The following is a 26,012-nucleotide window of genomic DNA, read 5'->3' as shown; positions in this document are numbered from 1 at the left end:
TTTTATTTTATTTATTTTACCATTATTTTACCAGGTAAGTTGACTGAGAACACGTTCTCATTTGCAGCAACGACCTGGGGAATAGTTACAGGGGAGAGGAGGGGGATGAATGAGCCAAACTGGGGATTATTAGGTGACCATGATGGTTTGAGGGCCAGATTGGGAATTTAGCCAGGACACCGGGGTTAACACCCCTACTCTTACGATAGGTGCCATGGGATCTTTAATGACCTCAGAGAGTCAGGACACCCGTTTTAACGTCCCATCCGAAAGACGGCACCCTACACAGGGCAGTGTCCCCAATCACTGCCCTGGGGCATTGGGATATTTTTTTTTTTAGACCAGAGGAAAGAGTGCCTCCTACTGGCCCTCCAACACCACTTCCAGCAGCATCTGGTCTCCCATCCAGTTGCAGTTCTTTAAAGGGACAAGTTAATAGTATACATTTTTAAGACATGAGAACATTGTTCTATTTCCATCAGGAGGATTTGAGTCCAGGTCTTGACCATGAACCCCTGTTCAGCCCTCCTTCTCCCAAACAGACGCCCTCCCCTAACCCACCGGATGACAAGGTAACCCACGCCGCCTGGCTGTTTCTATGTTTGTGTCTCAGAGGTCTCATTATGGACAACCATGCCAAGACTCTTGCTCTTCTGTATTCATCCCTCAACTCATTGGCTGTGTCAGGACTTACTATTCTCCCTGTGTCTTGCTCCCAGGATAATGGATCCACCCAGCATATGGACGACCTCTTCGACATCCTGATTCAAACAGGAGGTGAGTGTTGAATGCCGATAGAGAAGGAGAGCTCCTCCTGGTTTCCTGATTCAATATTTGTCTCCTACTGGTTGACATTTCTTCTCTCTCCTCCTCCCAGAAATCTCAGCCACCTTCAAACCAGCGCCCGACCCTTCCCTGGCGCGATTGCGCCCCAACACCCCTTCCCCTTCCCACTCTCAGGCCCCCTCCCCTCTCCAGCTTCAACTCCACTTCTCGCCCCCCACCCCTCCCGAACCCGAGACCCCCAAGCCGGGCCCAGGGGAGGAGGAGGAGCTGCAGGCGCCGGCCACCGTTGATCAGGACGTAAGCAACACAGGAAGTGGACGTCTGGAGGACTTCCTGGAGAGCACCACGGGCAAACCCCTCCTGGGGGTGGAGCCTGGCGGGCCCCTGACCCTGATTGACGACCTTCACAGTCAAATGCTGAGCACCCCCAGCATCCTGGACCACACATCCTCGCCCATGGACACCTATGAGCTGTCGGGCTACACGGCCAACCCCCCTGGCCTGAACTTCGGAGACCGTGCCCTGGACAGCATGGATTGGCTGGATATCACCATGGGAGGGGCGAGCAACGAGATTGCAGGGCTCGCCCCCCTGGGTCCCCTGGGCCCCCACACGCCCCCCAGCGTCTTCTCAGCAGACTTTCTGGACAGTTCAGACCTGCAGCTCCACTGGGACTCCTGCTTATAGCCCTGGACAGTCTTACAGTGTCATCCACATGGTTGGATGCTGATGTTACGTTGTCAAACTCTCTCTTTTCTCAACCTACGGTACAACGACTCAAAAACAAAAACACACCTGCTCTACTGCACTCTGAACTCAGTCCCTCTTACTGAATAACACTTTGATAGATGTCTTATGTATACCCTTACGTTTTAAGGCAGGCCCTCTTACACACGTAGCTTATACAGTAATACCTTTAACAAACCCTGTGGCCCATAGTTGATGATGCTCCTTCATCTGAGCCAGTCAGCAGCTTACCGTAGCTACCGATATAGACTATTGTCTACATTTATTGTTGCCCTTAGTAGTATTAGTAATACTATGGAGATATTGTAACAATGTTGAACCAGTAATGTGATAATCATAATAACGATAATCACGTCTGTCTAGCAGCTTTAGGGTTAAAAAACCACAACTTACTTATTTTCATGAGAACTTTAGAGGAGATGATCAGGGAAACCAAGGTGAAGGAGAATCAAGTAGCTATTTGTTAGCATGAATGCATGCAGGAGTCAGACCGTGGCTCCAGTGTAGCGGTCTGGTGACCGCAGCTCTGGCTGAGTAGGAGAACTGCAAGAGGAGCCTGGTACAGAGGAGAGACACACAGACGGTGATATTTGACTATAATGTATTTTTGCCCATAATATGGGGTGTATTTTGGAATATATTTGAAAATGCCAGGAAACATGATTTCGTGTTTTAGAACACGTGGTCTTACTCTCTCAGCTTTAATGATATTGCTCTAGAACATTATGACAGACGGGATAGGATTTTATATATTTGATAAAAATGAGAACCTTCTTTTTTTAACAGCGGTATTGCTGCTACGTAGTGTACTTGATCTCCCTTGGACGTAGGTTCATTTTCATAGACGCGCAGAACTATATGTCAGCCAGTACTGTAGCTAAAGTAAGTTAGGGTTAAGAGATTGCAAAGATGGAAATGTTTGTTTCATTTCAACCTATATAAGCAATTAAGTATGCGGAGATGACGTGTTTCGTGTATACTGTAGTCCACTCCATCAATTATAGTGATGCCTGCTGAACCAGGAGCTGCATTGGTGAATCACGAATGCTGTGTTATTATTTTGGGGGCCCCTTAACATCAGGACTGTATTATTATTCATGTACTGTATCAGTACCTTTGCCAAACATTTTATTAATAAAGTCCTCCCTATAAATTCTTGCTGTGATATACCAATTTAGACACTGAAAATGTATTATAATGCACAGTTCTTTTTTTGACTTGGCTCTATTTTAGGCAATGGAGCACTACGAAGTATACGGTTTACTGGGACAAATTCTGTCACCAGTGTGAACTCTGTATCCAGAGTTAGAAAACCCATTTTTTTTAATTGAACCTTTATTTAACTAGGCAACTCAGTTAAGAACAAATTCTTATTTTACAATGACGGCCTACCCAGGCCAAACCCGGACGACGCTGGGCCAATTGTGTGCCGCCCTATGGGACTCCCAATCACGGCCGGATGTGATACAGCCTGCATTTGCACGGCCTCAGACTCGCAATCATACAACACTGCACACACACATGCGCACATGCTCAATATTGAGCATCGCTTGCTTGTTTGAATGTATTATCCTTTCCATGGTTTGTTGCATATCACCACAGACATACATTCAAGATATGCTTCTCTCTCGCTTCTCCTGTGTGTGTGTTTGTGGTGGGGCAGTTTCTGTTCAGTATATCCTCCTCTTTGACTTTGCCCTCATGGTGGCCTGACTGGTGCTGTTGAATGGAAAAACCTCCATGATAGAGGGATTGTAGACCAGTCAGCCCCGATCTGCTGTATTAGGTATTCTGAAATGCTTCATTTTAAGTTGTCAACACTTGAGGGATTTGGGGATTGCTCTGGGGAGGGAAACTTGTTGGGCTTCTTCATGATTTGGACATTTTATTAAGCATTTTCTTTTTTTTTAGAAAAGTAATTGATTAAATTAGATAAATTGTAGTTTACAGCATGGATGTTTTGGGGCCACAGTATGGAACGAGGGTTGGAGATTAACATTTTGAAAAAGCGGATACTGTGAAGTAATCATTTACCACCAGAATCCCCCTAGAGCACGTGTCTCCAACTGGAGTTGTCCCGAATTTGGCCAGTGGGTGATTTTATTTGGCCCCCAAATTTTCTGAGCAAAATAAAATACAATGTATAATTGTTTTATTGTTGGACATAAAAGACTTTAAACACGAGCAAATCGGCTTCAAGTTATTTTAATTTTGGAAGTCCGTTCCGAAGAATTCCGATGCATAAGAGATATACAGTATGTGTTCATATACAAATGTATGCAAGGTTTGAAATGATTACATCTGTTTTGTCAAATATTTGTAAATATGTTCCAGCCCCCTGACCATCCGCTCAAGAAAGAAATAGTCTACAGCTGAATCTGTTTGACGATCCCTGCCCTAGAATTACCAAACTACTGTATTACAACTAGCCCATAGATATAGACCCTGCTTTGCAACTGCCCATTTTCATGTGCTCACAAAGGTATATACAATTGGTATTGGTTTTCCACATGTTATGTAGATCACATGTATCATCTTTGTATACATTATTTTATTTAATGCTTTCTCAAAAACCTTACAGTAACAGCAGCCATCGTCCTCTTCCCTTACCTCTTCACTGAAGATCCAAGGGGCTCCATTAAAGGATTCTTTGAAAGCTTTCTAGTTCTCATCTAGCCCCTCCCATATTGTCCCTTTCATTTAATTAACCAATCTGGAACCCCAATGAATTTTCCAGCCAATTAGCAAAGTTAATCTGTTTTTAAGCTTTTATTTTCTCAGTGAAGAAGTGTCCCGTCTTTCCAGTTCCTCTTGCTGCTTTATTCCTGACTGTAATTGAAGCTGAAACAATAGTGTGCAGGTCTCTGAGTATTGAGTAAGGTACTTTATTTCTGCCAACTAATTGAAAACGTCACTCGAGACCACCCGCCGCCCCATCCACCCACATCATACCCCCTCCCATCCCACTTAAGTCATTCCGGATGCATCCAATTGCAATGAATTCCTCCGCATTTAATTCATTTTCTGCTCTGAAATAGTCCATCAGGTTTTATGGGCTGTCCAACCCCACCCACTACTCCATCACAGATCACCCCTCTTAAACCATACTTATTGATTAGGGTCACTAGTGTTTTATGAAGTTGTGGGGGTACCTACCTGCCATTGTTGGGGGATTGAAGCAATCTCTCTCTGGAATTAATTTGACAAATGACAATCATCCGGTTGACATTATTGGGGATAAAAGAGTCCTGTAGAGGTAGAGTTGCAAATTGAGTTGATTGACAGATACCGTACAGAATTGGAAGGGAACCAAATGCTTTTTTCTTTCCTGCATTACCTCTTCTGGCCACCAGGGTGTGATGTGACCTTCAAGTAAAGGGTGCCTGATTTCCTTCCAAATGGGAGAATAGCAGTGCAGGGGGACTATGCAGCTCTCCAGGAGTGCTCAAATTCAATTGAGTTTATGAAACGGTGGTTGGGAAGATCGATAGAGCCCATCCATCTAATATACTGAGGTCGCTGTCGATGCCCCTCTGCAGATAGACAGGGTGTCCAGCCGTCCACAGACCATTACAGGTCCACCGCGCCACTCAGAGCACGGCGCCTGCATATGTCAGTTTCTTGACCCGTGTCTGCTCTTATCTATTTCTCTTCGTCCTCCATGTTTTCCATCCACACACTTCCCTATCTCCCTTTTCTTAAGCCTGTCGTTGCAGCCTGGGATCTCCCTGACTGTGCACTGACAGCTGCTGTGTGCAGACACTGAGCCAATGAGATTGATGGAGCTGTCGCTGGCCTGCAGAGTGTGTGTGTGTGTGTGTGCGAGCATGTGGCAAGAGAGAGGTTTGAAAGGCTCGATATCCTCCGACTGCAGTCCAATCGCCCCTTACTGTTGTGCCAGACTGTTGCCTGTCTCAAACCCCCTATTCTGCTCCGTCCCCTCAGGCCCAGCCGCCCCTCAAGGCCCCCCATTCTTGCCGCACAGTTAACAATCAATCAGCAGTATTACAATCACAATGCTGGTTCCTCATGTGGTGGGCTTATCTCTCTCTCTTAGTCAGCTCTCTCTGGTTTTGCTGTCGCTCTTTTCTCTGTCTCTTTTAATCTAGTGCTGTCTGTCTCTCTCATGTTCAATTCCTTCAGTTCTGCTTCCATCTTTCCTTCTGGAAACATCACTCTCCTTTTTCCCCACTTCCATTCTTCCTGCTCCTTCTTTCATTGTCCCGTGCTGTCTTATTCTTGCTCTCTTTCTTTTCCTCTCACATAGCTTTATGATTTATTCATTTCCTTCATTATTGACTGCAGTCCCATTTGTGTTCATGGTCTCCCTTATCTACACAGCCTGGTCTCACAGACTCGGGGTAATATAGTAAATGTAAAGCCTGGAGACTGAAATTAGTATGATTTGTTGCGTTTGGTATTTTAGCATAAGACAAGAAACAAAAGGAGGAAGGGTGGATAGGTGGGATAATGCGACCGTCTAGCAACCCAAAGGTTACTTGTTTTATTCTCATCATGGACAACTTTAGCATTTGAGCTAATTTGAAACTATTTACTACTTTTGAGATACTTTGCAACTATTTATCATGTTAGCAAACCCTTCCCCTAACCTTAACCCTTTAACCTAACTCCTAACCCTATCCAAGACTATTTGCATTCCCCCCCCCCCTCCCCCCTTTACACTGCTGCTATTCTCTGTTTGTTATCTATGCATAGTCACTTTAACTCTACCTACATGTACATATTACCTCAATTACTCTGACTAACCGGTGCCCCCGCCCATTGACTCTGTACCGGGACCCTCTGTATATAGCCTCGCTATTGTTATTTTACTGCTGCTCTTGAATTATTTCTTACTTTTATTTCGTATTTTTTACTTAATTAACACGTATTTTTCTTAACTGCATTCTTGTTTAAGGGCTTGTAAGTAAGCATTTCACTGTAAGGTCTATGCGTGTTGTATTCGGCACATGTGACAAATCAAATTTGATTTGAACCCCTAGCCTAGCGAACGTTAGCTAGCTAGCTAACGTTAGCCACAGCAAATTGGAATCAAATCAAAGTTTTATTTGTCACGTGCGCTAAATACAACAGGTGTAGACCTTACAGTGAAATGCTTACTTACAGGCTCTAACCAATAGTGCAAAAAAGGTATTAGGTGAACAATAGGTAAGTAAAGAAATAAAACAACAGTAAAAAGACAGGCTATATACAGTAGCGAGGCTATAAAAATAGCGAGGCTACATACAGACACCGGTTAGTCAGGCTGATTGAGGTAGTATGTACATGTAGATATGGTTAAAGTGACTATGCATATATGATGAACAGAGAGTAGCAGTAGCGTAAAAGAGGGTGTGGTGGGTGGCGGGACACAATGCAGATAGCCCGGTTAACCAATGTGCAGGAGCACTGGTTGGTCAGCCCAGTTGAGGTAGTATGTACATGAATGTATAGTTAAAGTGACTATGCATACATGATAAACAGAGAGTAGCAGCAGCGTAAAACAAGGGTTGGGGGGCACACAATGCAAATAGTCTGGGTAGCCATCTGATTACCTGTTCAGGAGTCTTATGGCTTGGGGGTAAAAACTGTTGAGAAGCTTTTTTGTCCTAGACTTGGCACTCCGGGACCACTTGTCATGCGGTAGTAGAGAGAACAGTCTATGACTGGGGTAGCTGGGGTCTTTGACAATTTTTAGGGCCTTCCTCTGACACCGCCTGGTGTAGAGGTCCTGGATGGCAGGCAGCTTAGCCCCAGTGATGTACTGGGCCGTACGCACTACCCTCTGTAGTGTTTTGCTGTCAGAGGTAGCACCTTTTGAGGATCTCAGGACCCATGCCAAATCTTTTTAGTTTCCTGAGGGGGAATAGGCTTTGTCGTGCCCTCTTCATGACTGTCATGGTGTGTTTGGACCATTCTCGTTTGTTGTTGATGTGCACACCAAGGAACTTGAAGCTCTCAACCTGCTCCACCATAGCCCCGGCGATGAGAATGGGGGCGTACTCGGGTCCTTCTTTTCCTGTAGTCCACAATCATCTCCTTAGTCTTGGTTATGTTGAGGGATATGTTGTTATTCTGGCACCACCCGGCCAGGTCTCTGACCTCCTCCCTATAGGCTGTCTCGTCGTTGTCGGTGATCAGGCCTACCACTGTTGTGTCGTCTACAAACTTAATGATGGTGTTGGAGTTGTGCCTGGCCATGCAGTCGTGAGTGAACAGGAGGGGACTGAGCACGCACCCCTGGGGAGCTCCAGTGTTGAGGATCAGCATGGCAGATGTGTTGCTACCTACCCTCACCACCTGGGGGCGGCCCGTCAGGAAGTCCAGGATCCAGTTGCAGAGGGAGGTGTTTAGTCCCAGGATCCTTAGCGTAGTGATGAGCTTTGAGGGTACTATGGTGTTGAAAACAAATTGGAGTGGGTCTAGGGTTTCTGGGATAATGGTGTTGATGTGAGCCATTACCAGTCTTTCAAAGCACTTCATGGCTACAGGTCTGTAGTGCTACGGGTCTGTACTCAATTAGGCAGGTTGCCTTTGTGTTCTTGGGCACAGGGACTATGGTGGTCTGCTTGAAACATGTTGGTATTACAAACTCACTCAGGGACATGTTGAAAATGTCAGTGAAGACACCTGCCAGTTGGTCAGTAACATATCATACGTTTTGCGAATTCGTAACATATTGTACATTTTTCAAATTTGTAATATATTTTACATTTTGCAAATTCGGAACATATTGTAATTCGGAACATATCATACAGATTGTAATTTGTAACATTTCATATGAAATGCATAATGGACATCCACAAATGAATACATACCATACTAAATGGAGTGTCTCGGCTTAACGTACAGAATAATATGAAATGCTCCGAGACCAGGTTGGTCTACACAATGTCAGCTGCTCGTAAAACTTTTTGAGAGCAGGAAGCAGAAATGTACTATGTGTAACAGTATAGCTTCCGTCCCTCTCCTCGCCCTTTCCTGGCCTCGAACCAGGGGGCCTCGAACCAGGGACCCTCTGCACACATCGACAACAGCCACCCTCGAAGCATCGTTACCCATCGCTCCACAAAAGCCGCGGCCCTTGCAGAGCAAGGGGAACAACTACTTCAAGGTCTCAGAGCGAGTGACGTCACCGATTGAAACGCTATTAGCGCGCACCCCGCTAACTAGCTAGCCATTTCACATCGGTTACATATGTACCGTTTGGACTATACCACAGTATTGGTTTAGGAATAGCTATAAGAAGGCCTCTTACTCTTTTTTTACTCCCTGTCTAACAGACACACTCACACAAACATGCCCAGACACAAGGTTTCTCTGACCATTTAATTTTTTTATCAAGTTCATACAAAGAACACTTAGTAAGGTTTCCTCTAAAAAGAGATGGTTAAAAAGCCAGACAATAAGTTTGACCTTGACTCTTCCTCAAAAATTATTGTAATTAGGTGCTGTAAAAACGGAAACAATCTTCATCATCATCATCATCGTCGTCATCATCAATGATAACCTCTTTTAAAATGTAAGTAAACAGCTAGGGAATGAAAGGACCCTATTGATGCTAGGAGGGTGTCTTTATGAGACCGATTGAATCTGCATAGGACTGAAGTGTTAAGGTTGGGTGGGAGGGTTTTTTAATTTCCCTCATATCAATGTCCTCTGTCTTTGTGGAAGGAGCTCATTGGAACTCTCCTATCAACTGATCTGCTGCCCAAATGTAACATCCTATAAACCTTTAGTGTAGTTATATTAACGCTCTATAACAGGAGTATGCTGCTACGTATTTCAGTCTTTCAATCTGAACATTTAACATTCCTAATTCAGGACATTGCTTCAGGTTGTCCACTACTGGAGTGGGAAGATGCGAGAGAGGGATGTGGTTTGTTGCGTTTGGCTCTTTGCTCTCTCTGATGGAGTCAGTCCAGACCCTGGAGACATATAAATGAAGTCAAGCATCAGTGACAGCTGGCCTGGGTCTCCGTGGGGATGCGGTGGCAGAACAAAACAAATGCAGGGCACTAGGAGAGAGGGATGCCCAGATAAATGCTGAACTCATGGAGTACATGCCCAGACCAAAGGGTTCCATTTTTCTTGTTCTGTTGACAGTGCCTGTCTTCCTTATACAATGTGAATGATAGCCACCAAATTAACATGAAATATACTTTTCATTTATCTTGCCTGTTCTTCTGGAATTGTATTTACTGTGTCAGTGTGTACTGTACTGAATGCATGTGTGTTCGTGTGTATACATTTATTCACATGTAGGCCTACACATTTTTCTAGACATTAAATATAAAAATGTTGCTCCATTTCTCGTGGCCTTTAACTATGAATAAAGATCTGCATAATCAAAACCACATGTAAACAGAGAACATAAGAACACCTGCAACAACAAGGATTATTTTTAGATGTCAGGGCAGTATAATTAGTACAGGCCCGTCAGCTAAATGAATATCATTTCTGGTCAAAACATGCACTGTTCCAGCACCTTAATGACCTTGTATCTCCATTCTATCTAGACAGCCTGGGCATATTAAGAGGTGTCCAAACCAATTTTCGGATTCATTTAAAAGCCATAGACCTTGAATATAAATCAAATTAGATGACAATTTCATTTAAAACAATCCAATTTGAAATTTATAATTGGGCTCGTTTATTGACCAAGTCTACAAGCATTGTAACGGTACTTGATAGATGCTTGGTTAAGGACGTCAATTAAAAGCCTCCCTATGGTTTCTTCCTTGTCTAAAGTGTTTACGCACCCACTGATACTTTTTCATGATGCTGAGGAAGAGGTTGGTATGGCTGCTTAATGGTAACGAAATCTTGCTGATACTGGGCCCCCTCGTAAGGTTAAGATTAAAAAGAGTACCAGTATTTGCCCTGCTTTACGGAGTGGAGGTGCGGTAAGGGGGACTTTTGGCTGATAGAACAAGGAGTAGGCCTCCCCTCCTTAGCCTCACATGTTGTCAGATAACTTCACATACTCCAGGGGTTTGAAACGCTTCTGCCAGCTAACAACCAAGAGAAACAGATTCAGCCAAATCGGAGATATCAGAACAAATTAATTTGGACACCGCAATCTGAGTGACCCAAACACTGGTAACTCTCCACTCAACGCAAAACAAGAGAAAGATGTGTTTTTCTTGTTTAAGTCTATAAAAAGCCCTTATATAAACCAAGTATTTAACCATTTTTAAAGCAGACAAGTGGTACAATATATATACACAAGTACATAGCGATCAAAGGTAGTCTACTACCAAAAGTATGGAACACATGATTTGCAGATATAAGCTGCACAGGAATCACAAATCTTCAATCGTCATTGTTGACTAATGTGTTGCCAAAGCACTTGAATACAATGCATTTTTGACATGAATACATGAGTGTATGTAGCATACATAGTATCTGAAAAAGCACAAGCTTCAAACACAGGACGTTTTCTGTTGGGAAGAAGTGCGTGACCAGTTTTGAATCTGAAAGCATTTCATCTTTCATCAGTCAAACACTACTTTTTTGAAAGAACTTCCAATTCGAATACAGTACAAAAAAATCATACACAATATATTGCTAAGGATGAAACCCAAGTATGTCTACCAGGTTGCATTCAGATAACCTGTTGTAGAATAGTTGCATTTAAGGAAGTTTTACAAAGAACAGTCATTCAGCTCTTTTAGGGTGCCGTATATACAGTGTAATCAGTAGAGATTGAGTATGCACACTAAGCTGATGGTCCACAGTCTGACGTTCCCACTGTGTGCGATCAGTTACGTGTACTCAATTTCTCCTGATAAGACTTGTTTTGGTCCAGCACCTACAACCACAGAATGGGTGACTGTGAGATATACATGGCTGCTCTGTCCTGCTGTGGTGTATTATTTACATCATCCAGTGTTGAGAAACTGAGGCAAAACTTTGGGCCAGTAAGCCTTCGACAGCTTTAATTCACTTTTGACTGTCCAACACAGACTGAGGCAATCCAAAACTAGTGGGCTTACTGTGACAGTATTGGTGTAGGATTCACTGTACGGAGGCCTGCGGCAAAAAGACTCTGGCATACCTGTGGGCCAAAAAGGCCCTTCACCGGGTAAATGATACTCACGAAGGGTGTCACTATTTAGAACAGTCAGCAGTGTTTGTTTCCCGTGAGTCAGATATACCTGCGCGTCAACATTTGCTCAGGACTAGGATGGGAAGAAGAGGGATATTAAGGTGGAATCTCAGCCAATTACAGTGCTTCGTTCCACTATAGGAGGCAAGCCAAGGCGCAAGCCAAGGCGCTAGCCTGGCGACATCCTGGTGCCTCGCTAGCTGTCAGCTTGGCCCCAGGCTGTGTTTGTCCTCGAAGCATCACAGAGGCTCACCCTCCTCATGGAGACTCCCTGGAGCCTGAAGGATCCATGTGTCACAACGTCAGCATCGTTCAGCTAGCATTAGCAACACTATCCTAGTGCCTGCAGCCTGTAGAGCTCAGCTGGGGTTTCAGAGGTGTCCACTCTTGCAGGCCAGCCCTGATAACTGCTTGTAGGTTTGTGTTTTCTTTAGTATGGCCTTGCTGGAAATGTGTCTGTAAAATAACATTTGAATCCGTCCAATAGAAAAAGGTCATGGAGAGCTAATCAAGCTTTTTTTCTGAGTGGATAGAGTTCTCAGAGTTCTGATTCGCTAATGCAACTTCCTCTGCCGGAGAAGAGCAGGAGGAGAGAAAAGAGAGAATTTTTAAAAAGCTCAGTGGTCTGGTTTCTGAGAAAATAGACCTAAATATCTTTCAGAAGAGCCTGAGATTGCAACAACAACAGAAAATCTGGGTCCATGCAGCTCTGCTTCCACCTCAGCTCCCCACATTTAAAGGACTCCAGAAAGGTGCAGTCAGACTCCAGAAAGGTGCAGTCAGACTCCAGAAAGAGGGTTTGCAGATAGATGGGTACTTATTGCTTTGCAGACAGAACATATTGCTTGTTACTTGCACACATCCATTGCTTGTTCACAACCACTAATGCATCCTGAATGAGAGGAGAGGAGAGAGGAGGAGAGAGTCCATAGAATACTTTGTATGGCTGAGCTGTTAAGCTAAGAATCATTGTGTGTAACCCCCCTCATTTACGAATTGAAGTTGGAGAAAGCTAAATGGTGACCGTGCATGCTGCATACGGTAGCTATGAGTGCAGATGTGCATGATGCATATTTATACATGTACTGTGCATATCCCAACACTTCTCTATTTCTGATTTACTTTTATTCAACCATATCATAAGAACAACCACTCCACGTGGGTCTTATGTACATTACATAACAGCTTTAGAAATCCTGAAGTATGAACCGTGGACAGATAAATCAAATCCCCAATGAAATGTAACATAAGCATAAACCCATAAACGTAATTGTCTCCAACAGCCAATTCCAACATTAATGACTCCACCGGCTGCACGTAGTTTAAATCAATTCATATGTCTTATATTCCATATCATGCTTCTGCATAGGGTACAGTGAAACCACTTGGTGTCTGTCCGTAACACAGAATGGCTCGACAATAGCAGCCGAATGAATCTCCAAATCATTTAACAGTGTGAAAGCTCTGCTCCATTTCAATCATGCCTAGTGTGTGAGAGTGTGTGAGGGCCTGCCATGCTGGGGATTGGGTATCATTAGTTATGGCTGCACCCCCTGTGAGGAGGCAGGGTATCCCCTGGCTGGGAACAGCTTGGAAGACCATACAGGGGTTGGATGCTGGAGGCTCCCACCGTAAGTCAACCCCACTGGGAAAGGGAGAGCAGAGGAAAGGGGGTCTGGTGGAGCTCAGGAACAGGCTGGTAGCTGGTTGGTGGGGAGGAGCTAGCAGCAAATGGTGAATGACTCTAGTAAACACGACTGACTGGCTGCCATCCGTTGATACGGTTCCACCTGTCTGGAATACGCTGGGCGTAGGTATGCACTGCGGCGTAACCTGTTTACTTAAGATAATACATTAAGCTTGAGGCTTGGGTTAAATTGCAGGAGAGTCCACTGAAAATGTATGGGGAAGGACGGCGCTTGTGTGAACTTAGACATATCAGATTTCCATGCAAATATTGTACCTTGCGGTCAAGTGTAAAATGAAAACGGGCCAAGAGGAGTTGCTTGCTCTCCTGTAGCTTGACTATTGGAAATAATCCTTGTGGTTGGGAAAGACTAACTGTAATGTCTATGTTGAGCCACTAGCTTCAACTTAGCTGCATTTAAAGTGACTCATTATACATATAGATGAACCATACACTTGCATTCAACAAAATAATCATATTAAAGCCTATTTTAATATTACAATAATATATGCATGCATCACATGAATTGCTGCCAGTCTGGAAGACATACTTTTATAAAATACTCTGTGTATGATTTTTCTTCCTTCCTGACTTTTGTGCATTCATGTTTGGATAAATTCTTCAACAGCAAGCCAAAGCTAAGATTTAAAAAAAAGCAGTGACCTTTACTTCACACCTACAACTTCCCACCCTTTCCACCCTTGCATTGCCTTTGGCACCATATTACCCGGGACAGACACGGTGACCTGTCCTTCCCTCTTGCAGGCGCCTATTGTCCCTTGTGATTTGCGTCTGGCCTCCGCTGAAGCTTCACTAACACAGACCGTACCATTTAACACGACTGTGGTGAACTTGCTGATACCTGTGCTGTTTGCCTTTTCCGATGCATGCGTCGCCGATTAAGACAACAACAAACAACACATCGCTGAGAGACGTGGACGCTGACGATCCCCAGGGAGTCTCCAGACACAACCACTGTGTGCAATTCCGCAGTTTTGACGACCAGGGAGTCTGAAGTTTCAGGGCTCTTCTCCAGCAGGTGACGAACAGGAGGTGCTTGCCGCACCAAACCTCTGTCCGGCTTAGTTCCTCATCCCTTATGCTTCAGGATGAATAAACAAGCACCTCCTTTCCAGCTGTTTCTCTCTCTTCCTCTTCCTCTCCCTCTCTCTCGCTGGTACAGATTTGCCAGAATGGTATCTCACTCTGTTCTGGATGGAGGGTGATGGGAGCTGACAAGACAATGGCATTGTCACTGCTGTTGTTCAGGGTCCTGGGGGTGCTTTACCCACGTGTACCACTCTGACAGGCTGCAAACAGTAGGAGAGTGTGTAAGTGTGTGGGGGGGTAGGGATTTGTAGAGTAGTGGTGCCAGGGGGAGCAAAGAGGAGATTGACCAAAACAAAACAGGGAGGACGCTGGGACAGAGAGGGAATTTAGGTGAACCAGGTCTAGAGAGAGCGAGTCACTTCATCTGATCGTTACCTTCCGTTTTGGGTGTTACATTATCAGTAACGAAGAAAACCTGCAATTAAAATAGCAAAAGAAGATTGCTTGTTCCTGTTCGTCCTCCCAGCCATCAACACGACATTGATTCGTACAAAAAGCTCTCGCTCCCAGGCCTTACTCCCAGTTCTATAGACTCTTTTCTTTCTCTCCTGCTCTCCAAACGTTCATGCTCAGACTGTGACCTCTGTCTTGCTGTTGGTGGGCAGCCCCTTGTTTTTGGGGTGCATGTGGGGCGACTGTCCATAGCCCAGGGGCTGGGAGAAGAGTTCTGGGAGAGTCTCAATGCTGAACTTCCGCTTGTTGGAGTAGGTCTGCCGGCGGCTGTTGGGCTGTTGATGTAACTGCTGTTGATGTTGTTGGTGTTGTTGATGTTGTTGATGTTGCTGATGTTGCTGATGTTGCGGATGCTGCTGATGCTGCGGATGCTGCGGATGCTGCGGATGCTGCGGATGCTGCTGCAGTGCCTGCCCGATGTGGGAGGCCATTGGATGCTGGACATGGCCCTTACTGGGGTCCCAGACTTTGAAGGCCGAGCTGGAGGTAAGCGGGTGGGTGTTAGTCTTGGAGATCTTGGGCTTGGGGAGCTGGGCAGCGTTGATGGTTATGGCCAGTGGGGCGTGGATGTCTGGAGGGGGCAGGAAGGGCTTGTCCTTGTGAAAGGCGATGGGCTGGAAGGTGGGGGGCGAGGAGTGATGGCGGGAGTAGTCCACCATGGGGTAGCCCTTGTAGTAGTCTCTTGCTGCCGTATCTGCTGCGAGAAAGGGGAGGAGACAAAGTTGGGGGAGAGAGAGAAAAGAATGTGGTTAGTGGTATAGAGGTCAAAATACCTTACAAATACCTTTAATCTTTTCCTTTGACATGGTATCCACTCAACCTGTGTGTCCACAATGAGTTATATGGGTCAGAATATCTACCTGGTACCCCCAGAGACCTCAACAATGTCCTCCTTTGTTCAGATACAGTAAGAGCTCTGTTATCCAGTGGCCAAACCCCTAAACCAAGTTAAAACAAACAAAACAACAACAATGAAAATCTGTAAGGATCTGCTGCACAAGCATCTCCTCCCTACTTTATCATGCTGTAAAGACAAGTGTGATTCCAGGTAATTACATTGTACACATTGTAATAGCAGTGTAATAGACTCCATCATAGTGTGGCTGTAAAATATGCTGGAATAGAAGAGCACAGATTAATAAAATGCACTGAGCTACCCCACTCATATCACTTCAATAGCTTTGAACCTCGCCCAACCTCTCTGTTTTAATTAAATGTACACATTTAGGCAAGTTATACAAGACATTGTGTCCCTTTCTGGAGTCACTTGTATGCTATTCCGCTGCCAAGGGAAGAATTAAGGTGAGACACCTCTCCCCCTGTGTTAATCCCTGTGCCGTTGGCTGTGTATTATATACCATGAAAGGAACCAGTAGCTTTACACCATCATCCCTAAACCAGCCAACCTGTCAGGTAAACCTACAATGACATGGAGGTAGAGCTGCACAGAGTGTACAGCATCTTACACCCACAGGGGCTTGGTTCTGTGTGTGTGTGTGTGTGTGTGTGTGTGCGTGCGTGCGTGCGTGCGTGCGTGCGTGCGTGCGTGCGTGCGCTTGAGAGGGGTTAAAATGCCTGAAGCCCCGTACCGTTAACGTTGAATGAAAACAAATAAGAAAAAAAAAGCAACAGCAACTGGCGGATAAGCTGGAGTTTTGAGGGGAGTAAAAATAGAGCGGGTTTAGTGTGTCGTGTCGTATTAGTGAGGGAGCCCTGAGTGCTGCTTCGTGAGGTCACAGCCGCTAACCCCTCAGCCCTCAGACACTAACAACCTTGTTCGTCTCACTGTTGTGTCATTTTGGTTTTTCTTCCCCTGTTTTGTTGGAAAAAATGATCCTGGTTGTTGTTGTTGTTTCTTTCCCCCCTCCCCCTCAGCCTCTGTGTGTGTGTGTGTGTGTGTGTGTGTGTGTGTGTGTGTGTGTGTGTGTGTGTGTGTGTGTGTGTGTGTGTGTGTGTGTGTGTGTGTGTGCGTGTGCGTGTGCGTGCGTGTGTGTACATGCGTGCCTGCACCATCATAGATACAGTCGGAGCATTTATTTATTTTTGGTGTTCCCTGTTGTCTTCAATGCACCATCAGTTACGGCTTCACATATGAACCGAAAAGCATCGCCTGTAGCCCTCACTCTCCATCTTTAGAGGATGCATGCACTCAAAAAATTGGCCTCCATTGATCGATCTAGCCAGCTATAGATAGGCTACTCATGATGATGTATTGCCTGTTAGTTTTTTGCTTTTGATGCACTTTGAGATACTATAAACAGATTTTTTCAAATACTCAAACGGCCTACTATTTCGTATGCAAGTATGTTTGTGTGTGTGTGTTTGTGTGTGTGTGTGTCTCAGTCACCAGATCTCAACCCAATTGAACACTTATGGGAGATTCTGGAGCAGCGCCTGAGACAGCGTTTTCCACCACCATCAACAAAATACCAAATTATGAAATTTCTCATGGAAGAATGGTGTTGCATCCCTCCAGTAGAGTTCCAGACACTTGTAGAATCTATGCATATTAAAGCTGTTCTGGAAGCTGTTGGTGGCCCTAAGCCCTATTAGGTTCTTTATTTTGCCAGTTACCTGTATATTGCTCCTGAAACTCAATATCATCAAACCACAGACCAGTCTGGAAAAAGCTGGATTTCTTGAAGATCATAAAACATTCATTACCTTGAAAAAACGATCAAAAGAGGGAAATTGTTCTTCAATACAGAACATTATAACACTTACTCTGTTTTGTTAAATAAAGTTCTCACTTCTTCCAAAGGAGAGGAACTACAGATGTATAAAGCTGCTTTAAATGGCCAAATCACTGAAATTTAACGCGAGGCATTAAACGGCTATTATGCTGATAATGACAGTGCTCTTAAAAGGCCTGCTTTCATGTTGTGGCATGTGCCACGTTTGGCAAGTCATGGGAGGATTAAATGGCTATGTTGCCAACGCAACTGTATACGGGCATGTGTTTATACATTCTAAATATTCTAAAAGGATAAGCAGCTTGATTCCAACAGACCATGTGACAATGTAAACCCTGTCACATGGCTTCTCTAAAGAATAGCAGTCTAGCAGGTGCCAAGTCATTCATGCTGAAGACTTCCATTGATCCCCACAACACAGCCATTTTGAGGCCAAATAGGGGTGTGCTGTAATTAGCCAAATGAAAAAAATGACAACAAATGACATTGCACCAGACTAGACGGACATTTTATCTCTTTATCTTTACTAGTGATGCTCGAAACCTATGCTACCCAACTACTACCATGCTTGCTAAGAAGAATTTGCACGAAAGTGACCTCGGGGTTGCAGCAGCATGCGTTTTGTCACGGGGAATCACTGACGTTCTCGGCCGACTGCACAGGAAGTGCACGGTGAGAGAGCATATGCACTGAAGGCGGGGGACCGGCAATGCGGCCTTGCTGCCCTCTCCGTCCATTTCTCGCCTTCTCCATCACTTTTTCGCACTACCCCTTTGTGCCCTATCAGAAATTCTCGGGTCGTTACTGTTTAATTAAGATACAGGGCTACAACTACATCCTGGTCCAAGGACCTGCTGGTACACCTGGCAGAAGTTGGCTGATGCCTGAGCCAAAGCCTCTGAACTACACTCTGTCCTCTCAATGACTTTGCCAACACAGCGAGTGGTGACGTGCCGTGTTTTTTATTGGCTTGCTGGGGGTTACAATCACGTGTGAAGAGATGAGAGGGCTAAGCCTATATTCCAAATGAGCTACTGTGTGTGCCCTTATGAGTGTGTCTGAGTGACCTTCTGAGTGTGTCTGAGTGTGCCCTAATGAGTGTGTCTGTGTGACCTCCTGAGTGTGTCTGTGTGTGCCCTTATGAGTGTGTCTGTGTGTGCGCTTGTGAGTGTGTCTGCGTGAGCGTTTGTGAGTGTGTCTGTACCTCAATGTCTTTCCATGTTTCATTAACATCGTTTAGATTCTCGTGCATCAACCTGCTTTTCTGCTTTTGCGGCCATCTGCAAGCATTTGTGTGTGTGTGTGTGTGTGTGTGTGTGTGTGTGTGTGTGCGTGCGTGCGTGCGTGCCTGTGTGCGTGCCTGTGTGCGTGCCTGTGTGTGTGTGTGTGTGTGTGTGTGTGTGTGTGTGTGTGTGTGTGTGTGTGTGTGTGTGTGTGTGTGTGTGTGTGTGTGTGTGTGTGCGTGTGCGTGTGCGTGTGCGTGTGCGTGTGCGTGTGTCCACAGGACCATACGGCTGTCTGCTCCATTCATGAGGAAATAATAAGTGAAATACCCTAGAGGTGTAGATAGACTCCCCTCTCTTAAAATCAATGGATTCAAATGAGATGCAGAGATGTAAATACAAAGCAACTGCCCGTGGTAATGCACCAGCGGTGAGGTGGGCCCTTCTCAAGGGCCCGATGAGCCGGCATGCCACCCTGCTGTGCCCCGGCTGGCACCATGGATGGCAGCCACGCCATTGTCTATACAATCTACAGCTATGTGTGTGTGTGAGTATGTGTAGAGTGTGTGTGTGTGTGTGTGTGTGGTGTGTATAGTGTCTGTGTGGTGTGTAGAGTAGCTCTAAAAAATGAATGCTGTTTAAAAGTGACTACATTAAAGAGCGGACCAAGTCATCCACTTACGTATTCGGTTTAGGGTCCTCCTGGTGACAGGGTTGGGGATTATAAAATGTGCTTTCGTCAAACAGAAAGGAATATGACCACGTATGGAGAAAAAGAGTGTTGCGTCACATTCAGATTAAAATGTTCATTTAAGTATTTTATTGCAAATGTCAATGACAACATATGAATTTTTTGGCTTTTCTATTGACGGTCCTTTGGTGCAATCACACTTATTTACTCAGTGAGCAGCATAATGAAGTGGACTCCTCCATCCCTGCCATTAGTGGTTTTAGAATAGGAAGGGCTAGTGAGCAGTTCTAATGACATTATGATCTCATGGCGCAAGCATGTCTGTGTCGTGCTGTCTTTCCAAATAAGCATCAGTGTGTCCTTGTCTTTCCAGAGTGATCAGATACAATCACGTATGGTTGTGTGTGTATGTTCGTGTGTGTGTGTGTGTTGGGGTCAGTGTACTGTAAGTATGTGTGTGTGTGTGTGTGTGTGTGTGTGTGTGTGTGTGTGTGTGTGTGTGTGTGTGTGTGTGTGTGTGTGTGTGTGTGTGTGTGTGTGTGTGTGTGTGTGTGTGTGTGTGTGTGTGTGTGTGTGTGTGTGTGTGTCTGAGTCTGAGTCTGAGTCTGAGTCTGAGTCTGAGTCTGAGTCTGAGTGTGTGTGAGTGTGAGTCTGAGTGTGTATGACTGTGTGGTGTCAGTATGTGTGTGTGTTGGGGTCAGAATGTATGTGTGTGTGTGTGTGTGTTGGGGTCAGTGTACTGTAAGTATGTGTGAGTGTGTGCTTTTGTGTGAGGCCATGGGGCCAGCCAAAGGGGACAGCTCTGACCCATCCAGACACATACTCTCAGTCACTCAACAGGGAGCCATGTCAGTCACTATCCTGATTGCCTGTGCTTGAGCTACAGGCAGGGTTACTGCACCATGTGTCTGAGTTCCACATGTGTCTGTGTTCCACATGTGTCTGTGTTCCATATGTGTCTTGGGGGATATGTAGTAGCATCAGTATATGTGTTAATGAGTTAGTCATGATAGAGTAGGGCAGTGGATGATGTGTGGGAGTAACATCATTGTTGTTCATATACAATATTCACCCTCTACTTCAGGGCTGCCCAACCCCTACTGTCCTGTGGGTCTTCAGTCCAACCCTCTTCCTGGAGATCTACCGTCCTGTGGGTGTTCAGTCCAACTCTCTTCCTGGAGATCTACCTTCCTGTGGGTCTTCAGTCCAACCCTCTTCCTGGAGATCTACCGTCCTGTTGGTCTTCAGTCCAACCCTCTTCCTGGAGATCTACCGTCCTGTGGGTCTTCAGTCCAACCCTCTTCCTGGAGATCTACCGTCCTGTGGGTCTTCAGTCCAACTCTCTTCCTGGAGATCTACCGTCCTGTGGGTCTTCAGTCCAACCCTCTTCCTGGAGATCTACCGTCCTGTGGGTCTTCAGTCCAACCCTCTTCCTGGAGATCTACCGTCCTGTGGGTCTTCAGTCCAACTCTCTTCCTGGAGATCTACCGTCCTGTGGGTCTTCAGTCCAACCCTCTTCCTGGAGATCTACCGTCCTGTGGGTCTTCAGTCCAACCCTCTTCCTGGAGATCTACCGTCCTGTGGGTCTTCAGTCCAACCCTCTTCCTGGAGATCTACCGTCCTGTGGGTCTTCAGTCCAACCCTCTTCCTGGAGATCTACCGTCCTGTGGGTCTTCAGTCCAACCCTCTTCTGGAGATCTACCGTCCTGTGGGTCTTCAGTCCAACCCTCTTCCTGGAGATCTACCGTCCTGTGGGTCTTCAGTCCAACCCTCTTCCTGGAGATCTACCGTCCTGTGGGTCTTCAGTCCAACCCTCTTCCTGGAGATCTACGTCCTGTATTATACTTACGCTAAAATGTTTATTCTGTTCATATTTTATTCTTATATTTTATTGTTTCTTATTGTTGTTGCGTTGTCGAGGAGAAACCTGCAAGTAAGCATTTTGTTAGACAATGTATATGACGTGTATGCTGTATATACACTACATATACAAAAGTATGTGGACACACCTTAGAATTAGTGAATCAGGCTATTTCAGCCACACTGTATAAAATTGAGCACACAGCCATGCACTCTCCATAGACAAACATTGGCAGTAGAATGGCCTTATTCAAGAGCTTAGTGACTTTCAACGTAGCATTGTTATAGGATGCCACCTTTCCAACAAGTCAGTTCTTCAATTTCTGCCCTGCTAGAGCTGTCCCGGTCAACTGTAAGTGCTGTTATTGTGAAGTGGAAACATCTAGGAGCAACAACGGCTCAGCCGCGAAGTGGTAGGCCACACAAGCTCACAGAATGGGACCGAGTGCTAAAGCGCGTAAAAATCATCTGTCCTCGGGTGCAACACTCACTACTGAGTTCCAACATGCCTCTAGAAGCAACGTCAGCACAGTACCTGTTCGCCGGGAGCTTCATGAAATGGGTTTCCATGGCTAAGCAGCCGCTCACAAGCCTAAGATGTGCAATACCAGGCGGAATAACGGTCTGGAGCTATTTTTCATGGTTCGGGCTAGGCCCCTTACTTCGAGTGAAGGGAGATCTTAACCCTACAACATACAATGACATTCTAGACAATGTGCTTCCAACGTTGTGGCAGTTTGGGGAAGGCCCTTTCCGGGTTCAGCATTACAATGCCCCTGTGCACAAAGTGAGGCCCATACAGAAATGGTTTGTCGAGATCGGTGTGGAAGAACTTGACTGGCCTGCTCAGAGCCCTGAACTCAACCCTATCAAACAATTTTGGGATGAATTGGAAAGCAAACTGCGAGCAAGGACAAATCGCCCAACATCACTAATGCTCTTGAGGCTGAATGGAAGCAAATCCCCGCAGCAATGTTCCAACATCTAGTGGAAAGCCTCCCCAGAAGAGTGGAGGCTGTTATAGCAGCAAAGGGGGAGAAGACCAATTCCATGTTAATGCCCATGATTTTGGAATGAGATGTTTGACGAGCGTGTGTCCACTTACTTTTGGTCATATTGTCTATGACTAATAAAACATGAAACTTGAATGTGTGTGCTTATTGTAACCTGCAGGGGTCAGTGTTTCCCAGGTTGAAAACTACTGGGATGACCGTAATACAGTACAGTATGTCCAGGTACAGTATGTCCAGGTTGCACTGCTGTGCGAAAGACAATGCTGTAATAACCTATACCTTGATATGCGTTAGAGCATAATCAATTCAATGACATTGAGCATTAGAATTCATATTTGGCTAACTGTGACTTGCTTTGTCTCATGATCCATTCAATGCTTGGGCCTAGTTGTGTCCTATCGACAATCTAAGCAACGTTATTTAAGAAACTGTAAACGATCAACTTGGACTTAATCTCCAGTTACTTGAGGGAGAAAAAAATAATTAACTCTGATCATTACTCTGGCCCTCTGAGGACAGATCCTTCACTGGGAATGTCTCACACAACAGGGAAATCATTCACTCTGGACTCGCTTCGCCAGCCTTCCCAGGAGAAAGGTCACTCAATGTGCTTTAGTTTCTCCGTTCTTATTTTCCTACAAAAACTGCTCATTCCGCATTTGTTTAACTGTCCTTCCCGGGGACACAAACTGCTGTCCTGCACTTGTCTGAATATCCCTCCTTGGGGAAAGAGCTCTCCTCTCGCTTGATGATCCTTCTCCTGGGAAAATGTTTACCCTGTGCTCGTTTGACTGTCCTTCACTGGAGAATTCCTCCTTGTCGTTTATTTGACTTAATTACTATGCCAGATTCACAGAGGGAGAGAGAATGAATGGTACTTCACTTAACAACCAGTCTCTCTCCCGCCTAGTCTACTGTAAGTCTGCCAGCACCCTTCATTAAAGCAACGCTTCCCTCCCTCTCTCATCTCCTCCTTTCCCTCTTCCCTCTCTCCCTCTCTCCATCAGCCAACGTGTGGGTGTGAACAGAAAGGTTTCAGACGACAGGCATCAAGAGAGCCATCCAACACCTGTGGACCCCTCTACCTCTGAGATGCACACATGTACACACACACACACACACACACACACACACACACACACACACACACACACACACACACACACACACACACACACACACACACACACACACACACACACACACACACACACACATACTCATGCGTATGAGCATACACAGAGCACACACACACACACACTGCTCACAAACACACTGTGCACAAACACGCACACACTCACTGCGCACAAACACACGCACATGCACACGCACACACACACACACACAGACACACACTCGTCATCACATTCAGCCAGGTGTGTAATTATCTGTGTCTGTGTCAGATCTGACACATCCCACCCTGGCTGAATACACACATGCCACTTTCAGTCTGTAGAGGAAATCACCAGAGAGATGGTGTTGAGTCGTCACACACACCAAGCTGCAGCAGGAACCTTAAAGACAGACAGAGCGACAGACAGACAGCTATTGATGTTCTTTGGTTGGTCTCACTACACATTTCAATCACCCACTGTATACAATGCAGTTCAGCTTTGTATCACCTAATGACACCTTTCATCAATGACACATCTTTCCTCCCTTGTCAGACAGCAACATGGCGTCCTGTCAGAAAAACAAGTGGGGGAGATCAGAGAAGACCAGTATTGTTGTTCTAGTCAACAGACAGATGGCTCAATCTTGGGAACCGTTTTAATGAAGCAAAACACATTTTCCCATGATGCCTCTGGGCTATTCCTGGTGTAGATTGTTACGTCGGGAGGATGTGACGCGGTGGCGGCGCAGGTGGAGCTGAGTTTTACGGCGGTTTTTACAACGCACTACTTGACCCTTGACTGCACAGAGAAACATCTTCAACATAGTGCCCCCTAGAGACAGACCAGTGTCTTACAGTACATACCACTAATAAGTGCATGTATACCCATATAATGGTAGCCCAGTGGTTAAGAGCGTTGGGCCAGTAACTGAAAAGTCAATGGTTCAAATCCCAGAGCCAACTAAGTGAACCATCTATTGATGCCTTGTGCAAAGCACTTGACCCTAATTTCTCCGGTATGTTGCTTTGTATAAGAGTGTCTGCTAAATGTATACTTTGATTAACAAAACTGCTGATAAATGTTATTTAGTCTCTGATTAAAAATAATGTTATGTCATGTTCATACAGGCCTTACAGGCCTCCACAACCTAACCTTATTCCCAGCCTGAGAAAAAAGGACAAATTGCCTATGTTTGTACATTTTAGGAATGTATATTTTTTTAAAGGAGACGAAGAGAGAGAGCGGGGAGAGAGAGAGAAAAGGAGAGGGAGAGAGAGAGAAAAGGAGAGGGAGAGAGAGAGAGCGGGGAGAGAGAGAGAAAAGGAGAGGGAGAGAGAGAGAGCGGGGAGAGAGAGAGAGCGGGGAGAGAGAGAGAAAAGGAGAGAGAGAGAAAAGGAGAGAGAGAGCGGGGAGAGAGAGAGAAAAGGAGAAGGAGAGAGAGCGGGGAGAGAGAGAGAAAAAGAGAGAGAGAGAAAACGGAGATACCACACAGCTCTCTAGCCGTGTACTTTTGGTCATGTTTTGGACAAGGAACCGCAACAGCTCGCCTCTCAGACGACCGACATTAAACGAAACGTCCCAAAATATGCCAAAAATGTCTGTGGTTTATTTTAGTCCCGAGATGAAAGGTCTGCCATTACAAAGAGCTTGATTTAGTCTAGGGTGTGAGAGAGAGAGGAGAGAGCCGGCTCTGAGGTCTCTCCACAGTCTTCTACCTCAAAATAACACAGAGGGAAGGCAGAATAACATGTTGACTCGCCCGACAAAAGCTCACACGAGCACCGTATGAACGGTACCCGGCCAGATGTGTGACTGGTGAGTGATAACATCACCTGGGTGTAGTCCATTGGGGATCTTATTCTATATCATAGAGACATCATGTCGGTCATGAATATTCTGTAGTGGTGTGCCCTGAACAACCCTGTGAATCCAGTGCATATCTTTTCCATATGCAGTATATCTGTTAAAACAGTAAGATGTGTGTGTGTGTGCGTGCAGACTTTCTCCTAAGCAGAAGCAGAAGTACTTGTTGACTTTGGAGAATAGCTGGTAAATCGATTTTGGGGTTAATGAGAACTAGGGAGACCGGATTACCCCCTTAAACTGTGTGTGTACATAATTCGCATGTCTGTGTGTGTGTGTGTGTGTGTGCTTGTTTGTGTCTATGCATACATGTGCGCCTCTGTGTGTGTGTGTGTGTGTGTGTGTGTGTGTGTGTGTGTGTGTGTGTGTGTGTGTGTGTGTGTGTGTGTGTGTGTGTGTGTGTGTGTGTGTGTGTGTGTGTGTGTGTGTGTGTGTGTGTGTGTGTGTATTTATGTGTTTCACGGCAGTGCAGCGGTAGTTCTGAAGGGGACAGTGGAAGGGGAAAATATATGCGAGGGCCAATACATACATTTAACCATGCCCCCTGTCCGCATATGGAAACAATCTGACCGTAAGGAGAATACAATCTAAGGGTAAGGAGAAAGCATTATTCTAAGTGGGAGAGAGAGAAATAAAGAGAGGGGAAGCAGGAGAGCAAGA

The 26,012-nt window shown here is 45.4% G+C and overlaps 2 protein-coding genes across 7 annotated transcripts in view; one reads left to right on the top strand and one right to left on the bottom strand.

Annotated features, from left to right (window-relative positions):
- Nucleotides 1-3,722, top strand: part of LOC129827514 (myocardin-related transcription factor A-like) — a 44,750-nt gene extending 41,028 nt beyond the window's left edge. For all 5 annotated transcript variants that reach the window (XM_055888456.1, XM_055888435.1, XM_055888440.1 and 2 more), the window contains 3 exons: nt 483-572; nt 720-777; nt 878-3,722. In XM_055888456.1, coding sequence (XP_055744431.1) covers nt 483-572; nt 720-777; nt 878-1,473 — 744 coding nt within the window. In that variant the 3' untranslated portion in view covers nt 1,474-3,722. The remainder of the gene's footprint in view (nt 1-482; nt 573-719; nt 778-877) is intronic.
- Nucleotides 3,723-8,848: 5,126 nt separating this feature from the next.
- Nucleotides 8,849-16,778, bottom strand: LOC129827503 (GATA zinc finger domain-containing protein 10-like). Of its 2 annotated transcripts, none has more exons than XM_055888412.1 (2): nt 15,755-16,778; nt 8,849-15,591 (listed from the first exon to the last, which is right to left on the bottom strand). In XM_055888412.1, exon 2 carries the CDS (start codon nt 15,551-15,553, stop codon nt 15,011-15,013), a length of 543 nt encoding a protein of 180 aa, XP_055744387.1. In that variant the 5' UTR covers nt 15,554-15,591; nt 15,755-16,778; the 3' UTR covers nt 8,849-15,010. The 2 variants fall into 2 exon arrangements, with proteins under 2 accessions (XP_055744387.1, XP_055744397.1); XM_055888422.1 differs by having other exon boundaries at nt 8,849-15,588; nt 15,755-16,777.
- Between the last annotated feature and the right edge of the window lie 9,234 nt (nt 16,779-26,012).

The sequence above is a fragment of the Salvelinus fontinalis genome, chromosome 2 (genome assembly GCF_029448725.1).
Source record: "Salvelinus fontinalis isolate EN_2023a chromosome 2, ASM2944872v1, whole genome shotgun sequence".
Classification (NCBI taxonomy): domain Eukaryota; kingdom Metazoa; phylum Chordata; class Actinopteri; order Salmoniformes; family Salmonidae; genus Salvelinus; species Salvelinus fontinalis.
The sequence above is the reverse complement of the archived record's forward strand: the minus strand, read 5'-3'. Positions and strand labels throughout refer to the sequence as shown.